Source organism: Sinocyclocheilus anshuiensis, unplaced genomic scaffold (assembly GCF_001515605.1).
Source record: "Sinocyclocheilus anshuiensis isolate Anshui unplaced genomic scaffold, SAMN03320099.WGS_v1.1 scaffold526, whole genome shotgun sequence".
NCBI classification, from domain to species: Eukaryota; Metazoa; Chordata; class Actinopteri; order Cypriniformes; family Cyprinidae; genus Sinocyclocheilus; species Sinocyclocheilus anshuiensis.
In genome coordinates, this window is record NW_015547649.1 from 140,347 (window position 1) to 154,699 (window position 14,353).

At 38.2% G+C, this 14,353-nt stretch overlaps 1 protein-coding gene across 1 annotated transcript in view; it reads right to left on the minus strand.

The window, feature by feature from the left end:
- The window catches only part of LOC107701967 (neuroendocrine convertase 2-like), a 79,257-nt gene that overhangs the window by 52,801 nt on the left and 12,103 nt on the right, over positions 1-14,353 (minus strand). The window contains exons 3-6 of the mRNA XM_016504138.1: positions 10,719-10,832; positions 10,216-10,324; positions 10,065-10,102; positions 2,536-2,612 (exon numbers count right to left, since the gene is read on the minus strand). Coding sequence (XP_016359624.1) covers positions 2,536-2,612; positions 10,065-10,102; positions 10,216-10,324; positions 10,719-10,832 — 338 coding nt within the window. The remainder of the gene's footprint in view (positions 1-2,535; positions 2,613-10,064; positions 10,103-10,215; positions 10,325-10,718; positions 10,833-14,353) is intronic.

Sequence of the window (14,353 nt, forward strand, 5' to 3'; positions counted from 1 at the left end):
GTGTAAATACATCTAAATGCTATTTCAGATGCAGATTCCAGAAATGTTTTCTTATGTTGGAATGAAAGACACTAAGTACCGGATGAAGTGCTTCTTATTCTTACCCAAAAATACAAAATGGAAGAAAGAGTTAAAATTGAACACAATCTTGCTACTCAAGCTGTGTATGAACATGTTTTATATATATTTATTTGCTTCTTTTCCATTTTGCATTTACTTGTACTTTTACTTTCAATACTTAAGTACGTTTAAGATTAAAAAAATACTTTTCGTACTTAAGTACAATAAATATCACATACTTTAAGACTTTTACTCAAGTCATATTCTAAACGGTGACTTCAACTTCTACCAAAGTCATTTTCTGGTAAGATATCTATCTGTACTTTTACTTGAGTATGGCTTTCAGGTACTTTATACACCACTGGTCAGAATGAGAGTCCAAACAGCTGATAATAACAACACCAGTGTTGGGCAAGTTACCATGAATACTGATTACTGATTACTCCTTTTAAAAGTAATCACGTTACTGTTCTGATTACTTTATTTTACTATATTACTTTATTTAATCTCCTGATTACGGAGTGCTTCATCAGAGTTAGCAGTGGCTCTGGTTTAGAAACGCGACATGAAATGATGGCACAGTTTTGCTCTTAATCTTCACCTCTGGGCGAAGGGTTTTGATCAGGCTGCTCTGAGAAGAGTGCAGAAGGAAAGGCTCGGCGCGCTGTGTTAATGCAGCTGGGCTGAGAGCCAGTCAGAGATGACTTAATGGGGCTACGCGTAAGGAAAATCAATACAGAGAGGCAAGGAGTCCTTCATCCAGCCACTGCTGAGAAACACAGTTGCAGGTCAATGCTCTGCCAGCCCACTGCCGGCTAAATCATTCAGCACGCTCTGAGTAATCTTACATCTTATAAGACATGTAGTGTACGCTAGTGTTCAAAAGTTTGGGGTCAGTAAGTTTGGGGTCTCTCTCTTTTTATACTTTAAAATATATAGTATTAAAAGTACAAAAATGATATTGATCAAAAGTAACTAAAGACATTTAAAATCTTACCAAACATTTCTATTTCAAATAAATGCTGTTCTTTTGAACTTTCTGTGATCTGTGAATCCTGAAAAATAAAATTGATCAAGGTTTCCACAACATATTGGCCATCACAACTGTTTTCAACATTGATAATAATCAGAAATGTTTCTTGAGCAGCAAATCAGCATCTTAGAATGATTTCTGAAGATTTCTGTGACACTGAAGACTGGAGTAATGATGCTGAAAATTCAGCTTTGATCACAGGAATAAATTACAGTTTAACAGATATTCACATAGAACCCAGTTGTTTTAAATTGTAATATTTTTTTCACAATATTACTGTTTTTACTATATTCTTGATCTGATGAAAACAGCCTTAGGCTATGTTCACACTTGACGTCTTTTTTGAAGCTGCCAGTGCCTGTTTTACATTATAATCCTATGGAGTAAACTGTGTTTTCAAAAAAGTCCTGAGCGCTTTTTTTAAACGCTACCGCTGGCATCTGCAGCTCAGAGCGTCAACTTTTCTAAAAAAAATAAAAAACCCTACGTCAAGAGCTTGTTTGACAGCTGATCAATGACAAGCGAGTAGCGAGTCGTTGCCATAACAACAAACACATCAAGAAAAAATGGAGAAGATAGATGGATCGTACTTGTTTCGGAGCACAAGGACTTGTTTGATATGAGCACAAATTCTATCTAGTCTAAAATATAATTGTTATTATATTAATAATAAATTGACTAAATTGTTGTAAGCACCATACTGTTTCCTTCCTCATATAATGTCGCGCACCCACAAATTTAATTGTGAACTGACATTCTGCACCCCATTAACTTCAAAAGCCAACGCAAGAGCCAACTTTTTACTCTTTCTCAACATTTCTGTAGCACACACTAGGCTACTGTTGCAGCTGTTCTTATAGCAATAAAAGATGCCCTCAGCTGCTATTTGTAACCAAAACACTTCCAGCTTTTTATTTTACTAAAAAAGCGCTCTTGTCAACTTTTTCTTGTCAAAAAAGATGCCAAGTGTGAACATGCCCTTATTGAGCAGAGACTAGCAAGAGACTTCTTTCAAAAACATTTAAAAATCTTACTAACCCCAAATTCAATGCTAGTGTAAAATAAATAATGATATAGTGAATATAATGAATATAGAAAGTCATGTAGAGAGAGAGAGAAAGGGAGTATTCTCTTAAAGTTAATTTTGTGTTGATTAGTTCATATTTTTAATTTGGAAGTTGAAAGCATTAAAAAGGCTTCACAATATGTGACACAAGTTTAAAAAGAGACTAAAAAAAAACGTTTGGATTCTAAATTCCTACTGGATGAGTCACATTCAAAGCTGTAAAATAGTAAATATGCAAACCATTGCATAAACTTTGCATTGTGCCCACTCCATATTTTTTACATGACTACATGTTTCTTGCTACTGTCACATGAAGAATACAGTCACATGAACAGAATACAGTCACACTGGCCAGCTCCAGAGCTGAGCTCCTCACCTGTTGAACCAGTCGTCTGTGTAGCGCGGGTACGGGTACGGGTCGTTGCTGCTGAAGTCAAAGCTGGCTTCTGCGTTCTGAAACATCAACAAGAAATACAGCATCTGTCATCACACGCCGCAAACTTACGAATTAGTGCCAATTATGTCAAAACAAACAATGAGCCTATTTCAATAATTAGTCATTCATTATTTTGAAACCAACTCTGGAATTTCGATTGTGCTCACACCCCTGTGTGTTTCCGTTGCCCCTCATTAAGCATTCGTCTAGCTATTCCTTAATTAACCATCCAGCCGCTCTCAGAGGTAATATATTTGAGCACGGCGGGAAACACGACACTGAAACCTAAATTATGTGAGGAACTTTATTCTGGTCTGGCAGAGAGATGAGATACAAAAAAAAGGTGATGACAAAATCTAATACCACTGTATGAGTCATTGTGTCACAGTAATGGTGTATATAAGGATATGCATGCAAATTCAATCAACAAATGTTAAGGCTTATTTGTATGCAATCCAGTAAATTAAAAATGTTTAATTCTATTTTAAGTAAACTGCAAGATCACATTGTTCATATCATCACCCTGTAGCGCCATTTTGGAGAGTATCAGCTGAACGTAAACAGCGTATGCTGTTCTGTGTCAGCTGCGTCATGCCGGATCTGTTTCCTACGTTGTTGTGATTTGATCTGAACGAAAACAGCGTATCCGCGTGACGCAGCTGACACAGAACAGCAGACGCTGTTTACGTTCAGCTGATAGGGGGTTATTCTGCGATAACAACCGGCTGGATGTACATTATCCCACTTATTACATGGCTACTTGCCACATAAGTAAATAATTAGTCACGAAATATTGATTTGGGTTGAAATATTTGAACGCAATAAAGTTTCCGTGAAAACAGCAGCTGCGAGCAGTGGCAAGTTCAAACTAGACGGACATTTAAGGGATATGGTGCAGTCAAACCACTTATTACACAACATTTCACCACATAAATAATTATGATAAAAGATATTGATTTAAGATTCAAATGTTTTAAAATCTTACCAGTTTGTTAGTTATCTTATAATCCATTACAGTATACAAAACAATCGTAGCAAAACACGGTTGAACCCCTGATGTCACATGGATTATTTTACAGATCTCCTTGCTACGTTTCTGGACTTGGGAACATTTCAGTTGCGTTGCTGTCTATGCAGGGTCAGACAGCTCTCAGATTCCATCAAAAACATCTTAATTTGTGTTCTGAAGATGAACGAAGGTCTTACGGGTTTGAAACGACATGAGGCTGAGTAATTAATGACAGAATTTTCAGTTTTGGGTGAACTTACCCTTTAACAGCTTTTCTCAGCATGGTCCACCATATGCTCTTTCATTATCTGGAGCATTCATTACCCAGAGAGCCCCGAGCGTGGCCTTCCTTAGGCCAGAGTTAAAAAGATGGCTGAGTCTGGTAGTCAGGGCTCCAGGCTGATGAGGATGCAGTCTGGCATTTACCACGATGACTCAGTGGGAGACAAAAGGAAGGCCTTTCGCTCCCGAGGGCTGGTTTAATGACAAGTTTGGAGCAGGTAACTGGGAGGACAGAATGGCTTAGGGGAGGATTTCATACCGCCGGTCTAGAGACGATATCGATCATGAATGCTGGACCCTCAAAATGAGATCCACTGCTCCAAAACCAGTCCACAAGATTTGCAATTGTGTTTGGATTATGTCACAATTTATGCGCCCACATATGGAAAACACAATTGAAAATACAATTTGCTATTCCTTTTGAAAATAGTCCAGAATATCCTTCCATATTATATAAAAATAAGACAAAAAATGTATTTAAAAAAAAAATGTTTTAGTCGCCATATATTGAATTTAATTCTAACTGTTCTGCTAGGCCACATCAAGTCAAGGCATGTTTTTTGTTGTTGTTTTATAAAGTGAGCAACATACTTGAAAATGTTAGCTTTCACATCAGTAAAACAGCAATTATTATACATATCGCACACCTAGCCGGATTTCTTCTGTCATTTAGTCTGTTTAAACTCCGCCCCTTTCTTACAGTCCAGTGTAAGCTCGTTTTCAGATCTGCCTCTATCAACAACCGATCTACAGAACCAAGTCCCAAACTACATTTTTTTCAATAATCAGTTTCACTCGTTTGTAGGCCACAAAATAGAAGAAGAGATCTGTCTCTACTTCCATTTCATTGGGACTCTAATCATTAATACAAATACTAATTATTTAAATTTTATGATTTTTTCCAGTGTTTCTGCTTCGGTGTTCCATAGAAAAAAGAAAGCTGAACAGGTTTGAAGTATGATTTTTTATGTTCGTGAGACCTGTTCAATGACATTAGAGCTCTGCCAACAATGCCACTGCCACAGAATCAAAAAAAGAGAAGCCAATTTCTTCTGTGAGTCTGCGCTGAGAGAAAGTAGAGCATGATAATGGCCAGCGGTCCCTGAGCGAATGGCCCCCGGAGCCCCTGCACACAGCCAGAGCACAGGAACTAATGACACATTGGTTTGCTGCGCTTTACAGCAGCGTGTCTGTCTTGGTAATCCATCACAACGCAATCACGACATTCACATCCATCCGTTCATCTGCTCTCTGCTGCCCAAGAGAGTTCATTAATGGAGAGCAAGACCAAAACATGAAACCGAATCAGCACGTCCAAACGCCATCAAAGATACCGATATTCTGAATATGCAATGTTTACATACATACATCTTCAGCGGTTATTTGGCTGAAAAATATCATGTGCACTCAGCCAGTCATTACTGCAAAATTATACCCAATAAATGGACTCTTGTATCACTCTCAAGAAGTTTGTTAGCCGTTAAAGGGAAAGTGGAGGGCCTAAAACCTCCTGTAGCATGGTAAATATATCTGAGGTCAAAGTTTAAACTGCTCTGAGGACCTCATGTGTGTATGACAGCATTTTAATCACCATGGAAACTGAACACCATCGAGGAAAGCAGTCGCATGTTGAAAGAAGCAGCGCTCTGTTCTTTGGCAAGTCTCCATTTGGCTGCTGCCTGGAGATTGCAGTTAGCGAGCGATGAATTAAATCCAGTCTCCTGTCAAAAAATCCTTCAAACGATTATGCTAATTCACTCCTCATCCCACATTAGTCCTTAGTAGGGAAATTATCCTGAATCTATTTTTAACCCCACAACTTCAGCCACACGCAAACACTAAAAACAAACGTTTACATGCCGTCTTTCGGCGAGTATAATTCTGCTACAAAAACAGCGGTTCTGGCGAGGAAAGTCTGGGAGGAATTGGTGCTAAATAAAACAGTAGCAGGGGAGGACATGCTGAGTTACTGCCTCATCTGGGCCCCGCTGGAGATGTCAGCATCAACCCCCACCACAGCTGAAGCCAGGTTATTTTTGGGTTAAAACTCATCTGTGGTGCTCTCGCGGCTCACAGAGCTCAGCGGGTCTCAAAACAATAATGGCTCTATTTCACTGGCAGATATCAAGTGCGTTTCATTTGTGAAATATTCTGCAAGGATGCAATTCTGCTTCCGACTCTTATTTCAATTCCATCGTGATTTCTTTCAGTCATTTGGAAGGCCCTCCTCGGTAAATACTGTATATACTAAAGAAGAAATCTACACAGAAACAACACGTTTATTGTTACATAAACAGAACTGCAAAAACACTCTCAAACACTCTCCCTATCTTTCACTGGCCAGGCAAACATATAGTCGCGGCCAATCTCACACTATTGGCTGAGTCGGTGTTGCCGGTTTTGAATTTGATTGTGCTGGTTAAAATGGGGTTGGGCAGGTGGACAAAGTTTAGGCTGCTTTGGGAGCAGTTTGGCAAAGTTACATGTACTGTACTCCATCTAGTCATCCAGTCAGCCATCATGTTGTTATTAAACACACACAGCAGCTGGTGTTGACGAGCCGCACGTTTAGCCAATCAAGAGCAATAAAAGACAGATGTGATACTTTATGAGTGACATTTTTTAGCACAATAAGGGATCAGATTTTGAACTTGTAGTTGTATATTCCAGTGATCGCTACGCCAAAGTAGCATAAATATAAGTTGTAGCTACAGTAAAGAGTGGAAGAGTGCATCAAACCATGGATTGTTCTGTTTGAGGTATCTGTATCTGTGTATTTTGTCAAGTCTTTGAATTTGAATTCCACACCCAGTAAACATCCTCTGGCTCCGCCTGCTACAGTAGCCACGCCCCCGAACTCTCACTATTGGCTGTGCGGAGGTATGCAAATACATATTTTGACAGGCAGGTAAGACATCCTATCATTGCATTCAGACCAAATGCAAAGATTGAACGAACATTTTATGATCCTGAGGCTTCCACAGAAGATATATTTATATATTTTAATATTTAGACTACTTTAATTATTGATTGCTATCAGGATATTAAGAGACTTTCAACCAGTCAAACAAAAAAATGTTTCTGGGAAAAACTACCTAGCCTACCTTTAAGGTCTTTTAATTTCTTGACTACCGTTTGCAAATTCTGACATACTTTAATAGTTTCTACCCATATGGGTAGAATTTATTTATATAATTGCTCATTTTCTTCTACTGTATTTAATACGTTTGATCTGTTTAAATGTGGTATTGTTCTCCTGTCTGGAAAATTGATTCATTTTTATGACTTTATTTTGTCAGTGTCAACCTTTGTTCACATGGCATTAGATTTCTATCAAATGCTGTTGGTTGTGAATTTTTTGACCAGGTTTTGGAGAGCTTTGGGGCTGGAAATCACCAACCCAATCTGTCAACACACGTCTCTTCAGAAGGCTTAGATTAAACCGCTTGATTCATACAGATTATTTTTTTCAGATCTCTTTATTAACTTTTTGAAGGATCAAAGCATGATTGCATGGACTTTCAATGGAAATATGTTAGATTTCATTAAAAAAAACCTTCATTTGTGTTTCAAGCTTAAAAGTTTTATTGGCTTGGGATGATATGGGGGAAAGTAAATTATGACTGAACTTTTGGGTATGTATTAAAAAGAGCTACTTCATAATAGTCAGTGGTTCATGAATTGGACTACACTGGTCGTGCCATATGTTTGTTGTTGTGTGCAACCATTGAGGACAACACAAAAGAAACATGCATTAACTATTCATAGACTTTGTGGCACAGAATCACTCTTTCTCATCTCATTCAATTCAGACTAACAAGCATACAACTCTAAACATCATAACTAAAACATTACTGCTTTTGCCATGACACTGCCCTCAATATAAGTGCAGGAAATGCTGTAAGAGTATTTTAGCATGTCCACATCAATAAAAAGTAATGGCTGACTGACAGAAGCATGTTTTCAGAGACACAGGGTGAAGTAAAGAGGGAAAGAAATTTGCTATATGTATGGTTTGATGTGTGGCAGCATCTCTTAATTGCAGAGGTGCCAAAAACTCCCATCTCAGAGGAGAAGATAACTCCACCATTAGCTGCATATTTAATCGCACACAGCATGCAAATGTGTCATCTGTTTGAACAAAAGAAAGCCTGTTTTTGCAACCCGTTTGAACGGGGATCATTGCCATACGCTGGATTTAGTCCACTACATGCTGTACTGCTTCATAAGCCACATGAACATTAAACATTAATTAGGTTGTGAATCGCAAAATGATGCTTTATTTTGCTCTTGCTTAGTGCTCAACATTAAACTTAAACAGCCAGTTGGGAAATCTGCCACTAGCCAAGGTCTAGACATGTGAGAGGACAACTCAAGATCCATATGAGTCATTGAATATCATGTTAACTGTATATATGATAATAAAGTTATTGTTGTGAAACCAGTACTTCCCCCTCCCTTATTTTTCCTTTGCACTGCATCTTCCACAATGCCAAGCTAACTACACTTGGGGGTGTACCACAGGGTTCCGTTTTAGGCCCTGTTTTGTTCTCCCTTTATCTTCTTCCTTTAGCTATGATTTTTTGTAAGTATCAGATCTCATACCATCTTTATGCAGATGATATACAGCTTTATCTTCCAATGAAACCAGATGGCAATATATCTCTCCAGTCTTTGATTGATTGTATGAGCAAAGTTAAAACTTGGATGGCGGAACATTTTTTACAGCTAAATGATTCTAAGACTGAAGTGTTGGTCTTTGGACGGCCTGAATGTGCTTCCATCCTATCTAAAACTCTGCGTCCTATAACTAAAACTGCAGGCACTTGTGCTCGGAATTTGGGTGTTATTTTTGATCCGGCACTCAAATTTGATAAACAAATAAGTTCAGTTGTGAAATCAGCATTTTTTCAGCTTAGGATGATTGCTAAAATAAAATCTTTTCTTTATTTTAAGGATCTGGAGACTGTTATTCATGCATTAATTTCAACAAGATTGGATTATTGTAATTCATTGTATCTAGGAATTACTCTGTCTTGTTTATCTCATCTCCAGATGGTTCAAAATGCTTCGGACAGATTTTTAACAGGGACCAAAAAGAGAGAAAGTATCACTCGAGTTTAGAATTCAGTTTAAGGTACTACTGTTTGTGTATAAATCTGTGGCAGGGTTGGCACCATCTTACATGTCTGATCTTCTCTCGTTCCATGTGACTAACAGGCCTTTAAGGTCATCAAATTCTTTATTGTTGTCGGTACCTATGACACGCTTGAAACTCAAGGGGATCGTGCTTTTTCGATGGCAGCACCTAAGCTGTGGAATAATTTGCCATTGTATGTAAGATCAGCCTCCTCTTTTCAGGTTTTTAAATCATCACTTAAGACTTATCTTTTTAAATTGGCTTATGGTCTGGAGTAAATGCTGTCTAATATTTGATTATGTGTGATATTTCTTTGTCATAAATTTGTGATTTGTTAGTTGTTTTATGTATTTTTTTTTTTGTACAGCACTTTGGTGGTTATTAAATGTGCTATATAAATCAATATTTGATTATGTGTGATATTATCTTTGTCATAAATTTGTGATCTGTTTTATATGCTTAGTTGTTTTATGTATTTATTTAATTTTTTGTACACCACTTTGGTCGACCCTGTCGTTATTAAATGTGCTATATAAATCAATAAAACTAAACTAAACTACACTTGCTGTAATCTAGTGCACTACATTACCCACACTCATTTCGTCAAGCTCCATAAGTAGACCTCACTTCCTTCCTTTTTTTTTTATTTAATTGAATGCACACCCAACCTTTGAATCCTTTCCAAAGGATGCATTAATGACTTAAGACCATTCTGTCATGTGAAATCAAAGAGAGCAAAGGACTGGTGTTTGTCCCATTTTCTAATCAGACATGCCACCATGTTTCTACATTCCCAATGAACTTCCAATTCAATTAATATCAGATATTTTTGCTGAATATTCAATAAAATGGTTTATCTATTAAATAACCACGTGGTAATTCCTATTTTTGGATAATTCACAGATTAATTGAATAGTACTTCACTGCATTGACATTATACCTTCCTGCTCTAGCACTGGATATCTGTCCATCCATCCAACAAGGTTACTTCAAATCATATTAAACGTGGATCAAATGAGGGAGAAAAAAAGCACTTACGTAATTAAAGGCGAGATCTGGATGTAGGTAATCAATACCTGCAAGGTGATGGCAAAAGGACACATTACTGGACGTTTAATGTTTACATTATTGCACATTATCAAGCCTTTAAGTGTTAATAACTGCTCTCTGGCGGCCAGATTTCACGCACCGTCGTCCATGATGGCGATGGTCACACCTTTGCCGGTGAAGCCCATGTTCCAGGCTTCTGCCACATTGAGATCCAGCCCTGGGGTCCCATCCGCTTGGCCTGTATTTATCTAATCAAACAACACCAAAGCGTCACACGAGCTGAGCATCCATCGCGTGGAAAATGAGATGTTATGAGGGAGGTGGCGCAGGAGGGAAAATAAAGGTCACGCAGATATTACAGTTCGCTGAAACCCTGCTGTGCGGTGTTTATAGCTGACAAACTAAATTAAAGATCGTTCTCCCTGGCAAAACAGACAGGGATGCCTGTCACGATAAGCCCTGGAGAAATAAGGAAGATATCAGCGTGTTTTGACGCTGGCTCACGCACCAGTCTTGACGGTGACGGCTAATGAGGAAAATGGTTTAAATGAGGAGTATCAGCGATCCCGGCTAATCCAATGCAATCGCTTCCAATGCTGAAGGTCAAATCAAATGAGGACATTATGAGCTGTAATTACTTACAAGATACCACTGCTTGGTGAAAAGCGGGTCACTCATGTTGACGTCAATGTTACTGATTTCTCTGTAGCCCCTCTTTTGACGGCCAAAACCCTCCTGAGGAAACACACTTTTCACCTGAAAAACAAAGCAAAGGCAACTTTTATTGGATTTCAGCCTTGCAGACTCACACTTCTGTGCTTGAATACCATGTTTCAGTCAACAAATACCGTACTAAGCGTGCAGCAAAGTAAAGTTGGAAGATAGCACACCTCTGTGCACGTTCTTGCTTTTTTTCATTGATTTTTTTCGCTATTTTGTTTAAGGCAGTTGTAACTAATACAGAGTTCTGGCATGAAACTCTAGATGGCGCAGTCCGATAGGTCTAACTCAATCTGACCTAATGACATCATCACATGGCACAGCTGATTGGTTCTCTCCTGTATCGGTAGCCAATGAGCTCGCTGCTCAACATTCAAATATAAGACTAGTGATAACCTGTATAGATCTGCTACGAGGTGATTCGTGTATGCTATATGGGGGTTATTTCATGTATGTTATATTTGCAGCAGCAATATTTCTTACATGCTCACAGCAGCATGTTGTGGATGTATTGGCAGTAGCAAGTCTCGTTACTTGCTCTGCGCAGCAGCAGCGTAGCAGATCTATTCTGCCAATACCAAATACATTAACATTGTCATGTACATTACCATGCCAATCCCTCCGAGAGTTTTCATGACAGAAATTAATATCATCTTAACTCTCTGGGTGATTGTTTACATCATTTATGGCAAATAAAGGTATTATCTAATTAAATATGCATTAATTTGCATGCATTGCAGAAATCTGAACATTTGATAAAGCCAGGTCCATAACTCTTGTTTGATTTTATTGACAAATTAAAGGTTTTTACACAGGGGATTTTGGATTTCTCTTTTTATCACCCCATGAATCAGAAAAAAAATCCACCATGTTTTTAGGAATAAATAAAATGTTATATATATATATATAATCAGATGAATGATATATGAACAAACCCCTCTTTAAATGCCTTCAGAATATAGATAGAAATAAAACTGTACAATTTGGTGTATGAAAGTGTTGCTGAAATGGAGGAAAACAATGTTTTTACCTGTATTTTCTTTCCTTTAAACATACATTTTTGAGCAAATTCATTAAGTAGGACCTATAGACCCCAATCTAGTGGAAAAGACTGCTGGGAACACCAGCATCCAAAACACAACATCTGCTGGTGATCAGCCATGACATCTCATCAGCTGAGCACAGCACAGAGTGCAGGTTACTCATGGCTGGATGGCTGTTCTTTAAAGCAGCTTCACAGCGTGACCTTTGACCTCAGCAGCAGCGGAAGCCCCTGAAGCCCATCACTGTAAACATGATGTCAGCCATTCCTCACAGACAATGACACTCTCACATTAGCATGTTCGCTCGCTCCAGATAACAGATCAAAGTCTGCACTCGCATTCAAAGAGCGCTTTGATGGCGGCACAAACCAAAATACTGCCATCAAACGAGCATTTTCATTTTCACAGCCATTTTGATTGTTCATTTACATTTTGATCTTGTTTGCATCGCCAAGTGTAAACAGATTAGAGAACATTTTATTGCTCCAAACAGTGATAGCCGATGACGTTTTGATTATTTCTGTGAGCAGATGGGATTCCCGACCTTAGATGAGAGTCTATTGCGAAACATATAGCATTCTGATTGGTCAATACAGCATTCCAGGTGTGTTAAAATATATAATACACAGTCATTCCTGCACAGCATCGCAGAGGCCAAATATAACCTTCGTTTACATACTGTATCTTCTAGCGTAAAGAAGAAACATGTTTTAACATACTTCTATACTCATAGCTAATGTGTAATAAAATTGTGTTTTGAAGCAAAAAAATAAGGACACAAATTATGTAGTAGCATTTTATAATTTTTGCAACTCATGTTGGAATAAATCTGTTCATTGAGCACAATATGTGGCAAATTATTGCAATTATTTTGGACCTTCACATCCATTAAAATATCATTACCAAAACAAAAGCACTAACAATGAATTGCGCAAAGCACTCTGTGAGATTATAAATAACTCTCAGTTTTGCAAATGAACGGCAGCAGCTGGAGCCGCAGGAGAGGTCAGAGCTCTCTGACCCCTTTGATCCAGTGTGAGAGTAAATCAACAGATGAGGTCTCTCAGACTCAGTCATTTGCTCTGCTTGTCTCCTGTGTGTGATGTCTCTGCAGGTAAGGGTCATGCTAGGATACATAAAGCATCCTGGGCGAAATGGAAATCTGGGCCAATTTTGAATTCTAAATCTCAAAACAAATTGGAAAGACCCTCACAAATACAGAACCATGTAATACAATTGTGAACGATACAAAGTTATTTCTAATGCATTACAGATAAATATGAGATGAGGTTATGCTGAATGTCTGTCAAAGCTTAAAATACAGTAGATGATTTAAAGTAATAATTCAGACTACAAACACAATACAGTAATCTGGGTGACTGTTACACTCTCACGCTGTTTGTTTTCAGGTTACAGTAAAATACTGTTAAAATTATTGTATAATTTACAGTGAAAAAACGTATCTTGACATTGCCAGAATTCCCTGCATGACATTTCACATATGATTTTTTTTAATTGAAATAACTTTCATCTTAGTTTTTCTTATCAGTTAATAATAATACATTTTATTTATATAGCGCCTTTCCAGAGCTCAAGGACACTTTACAATAAACATCCAATATGTGAAGATAACATTAAACAATAATACAGAGGATAACAAATCCAGAAATGTAGATAAACTCCGCCCCCGGGAACATTGCACTGCTTTAGAGAAGAGGAAGAGTTGTTGCCATGCCGTCAAAACTAGGGGTGCACAAAAAAAATATTCATATATGAATCGCGATTCTGTCTTCTAACAATAATGGATTCACAAGTTTCAAAATCAATGTTCTAAAGCAGCGGTTCTTAATCCTGTTCCTCGCGTCACCCTGCTAACATAAGTAGTAGCATTTACAAATAACAGCGTATCTAAAAGTATGAGACAACAACAAACAAAAAACTAGGGCTGCCCCCTAATAGTCGACTAATCGTTAGTCGACCAGAAGAGGCTTGCTCGACCAAAATTTTATTAGTCGCTTAGTCGCAGAAAAAAAATAATCCACATTGGCGAAGTCACGCAGATCGTTAACGGCTGGTCTATGGTAATACAGTACATCCGGCAGGACATCCAAACACTCGCTTATCATTCATCCACCACAAATATGGCTTATCATCTGAAATATGGAAGTATTAGCAACTTTACATGGCCGCTCAATCTAATGTTAACCTAGAGAAATGTGTGCTATTCAAGTGTCTGTGCAGAAGCTGAACAGCAGCACTCACTGCAGGACAGATGGAGGTGCCGCTGCGCTCACTTGCTCTTAAAGGTCCCATATTGTCAAAACTGAAATTTCTAGGTGCTATGTAACTACCATATAAGTTTCAAAACAGTCAGTCCACAGTAAAATTCACACAGCCTGCATAAAGTAGCTGTGATTTTTCACGAACCGTTGTGACTTCCATAAAAAGTTGACGTCAGAACTACACAGTCACCGCCTTCAGTCACCACCCCGAGCACTGCCCACAGTCCCACTC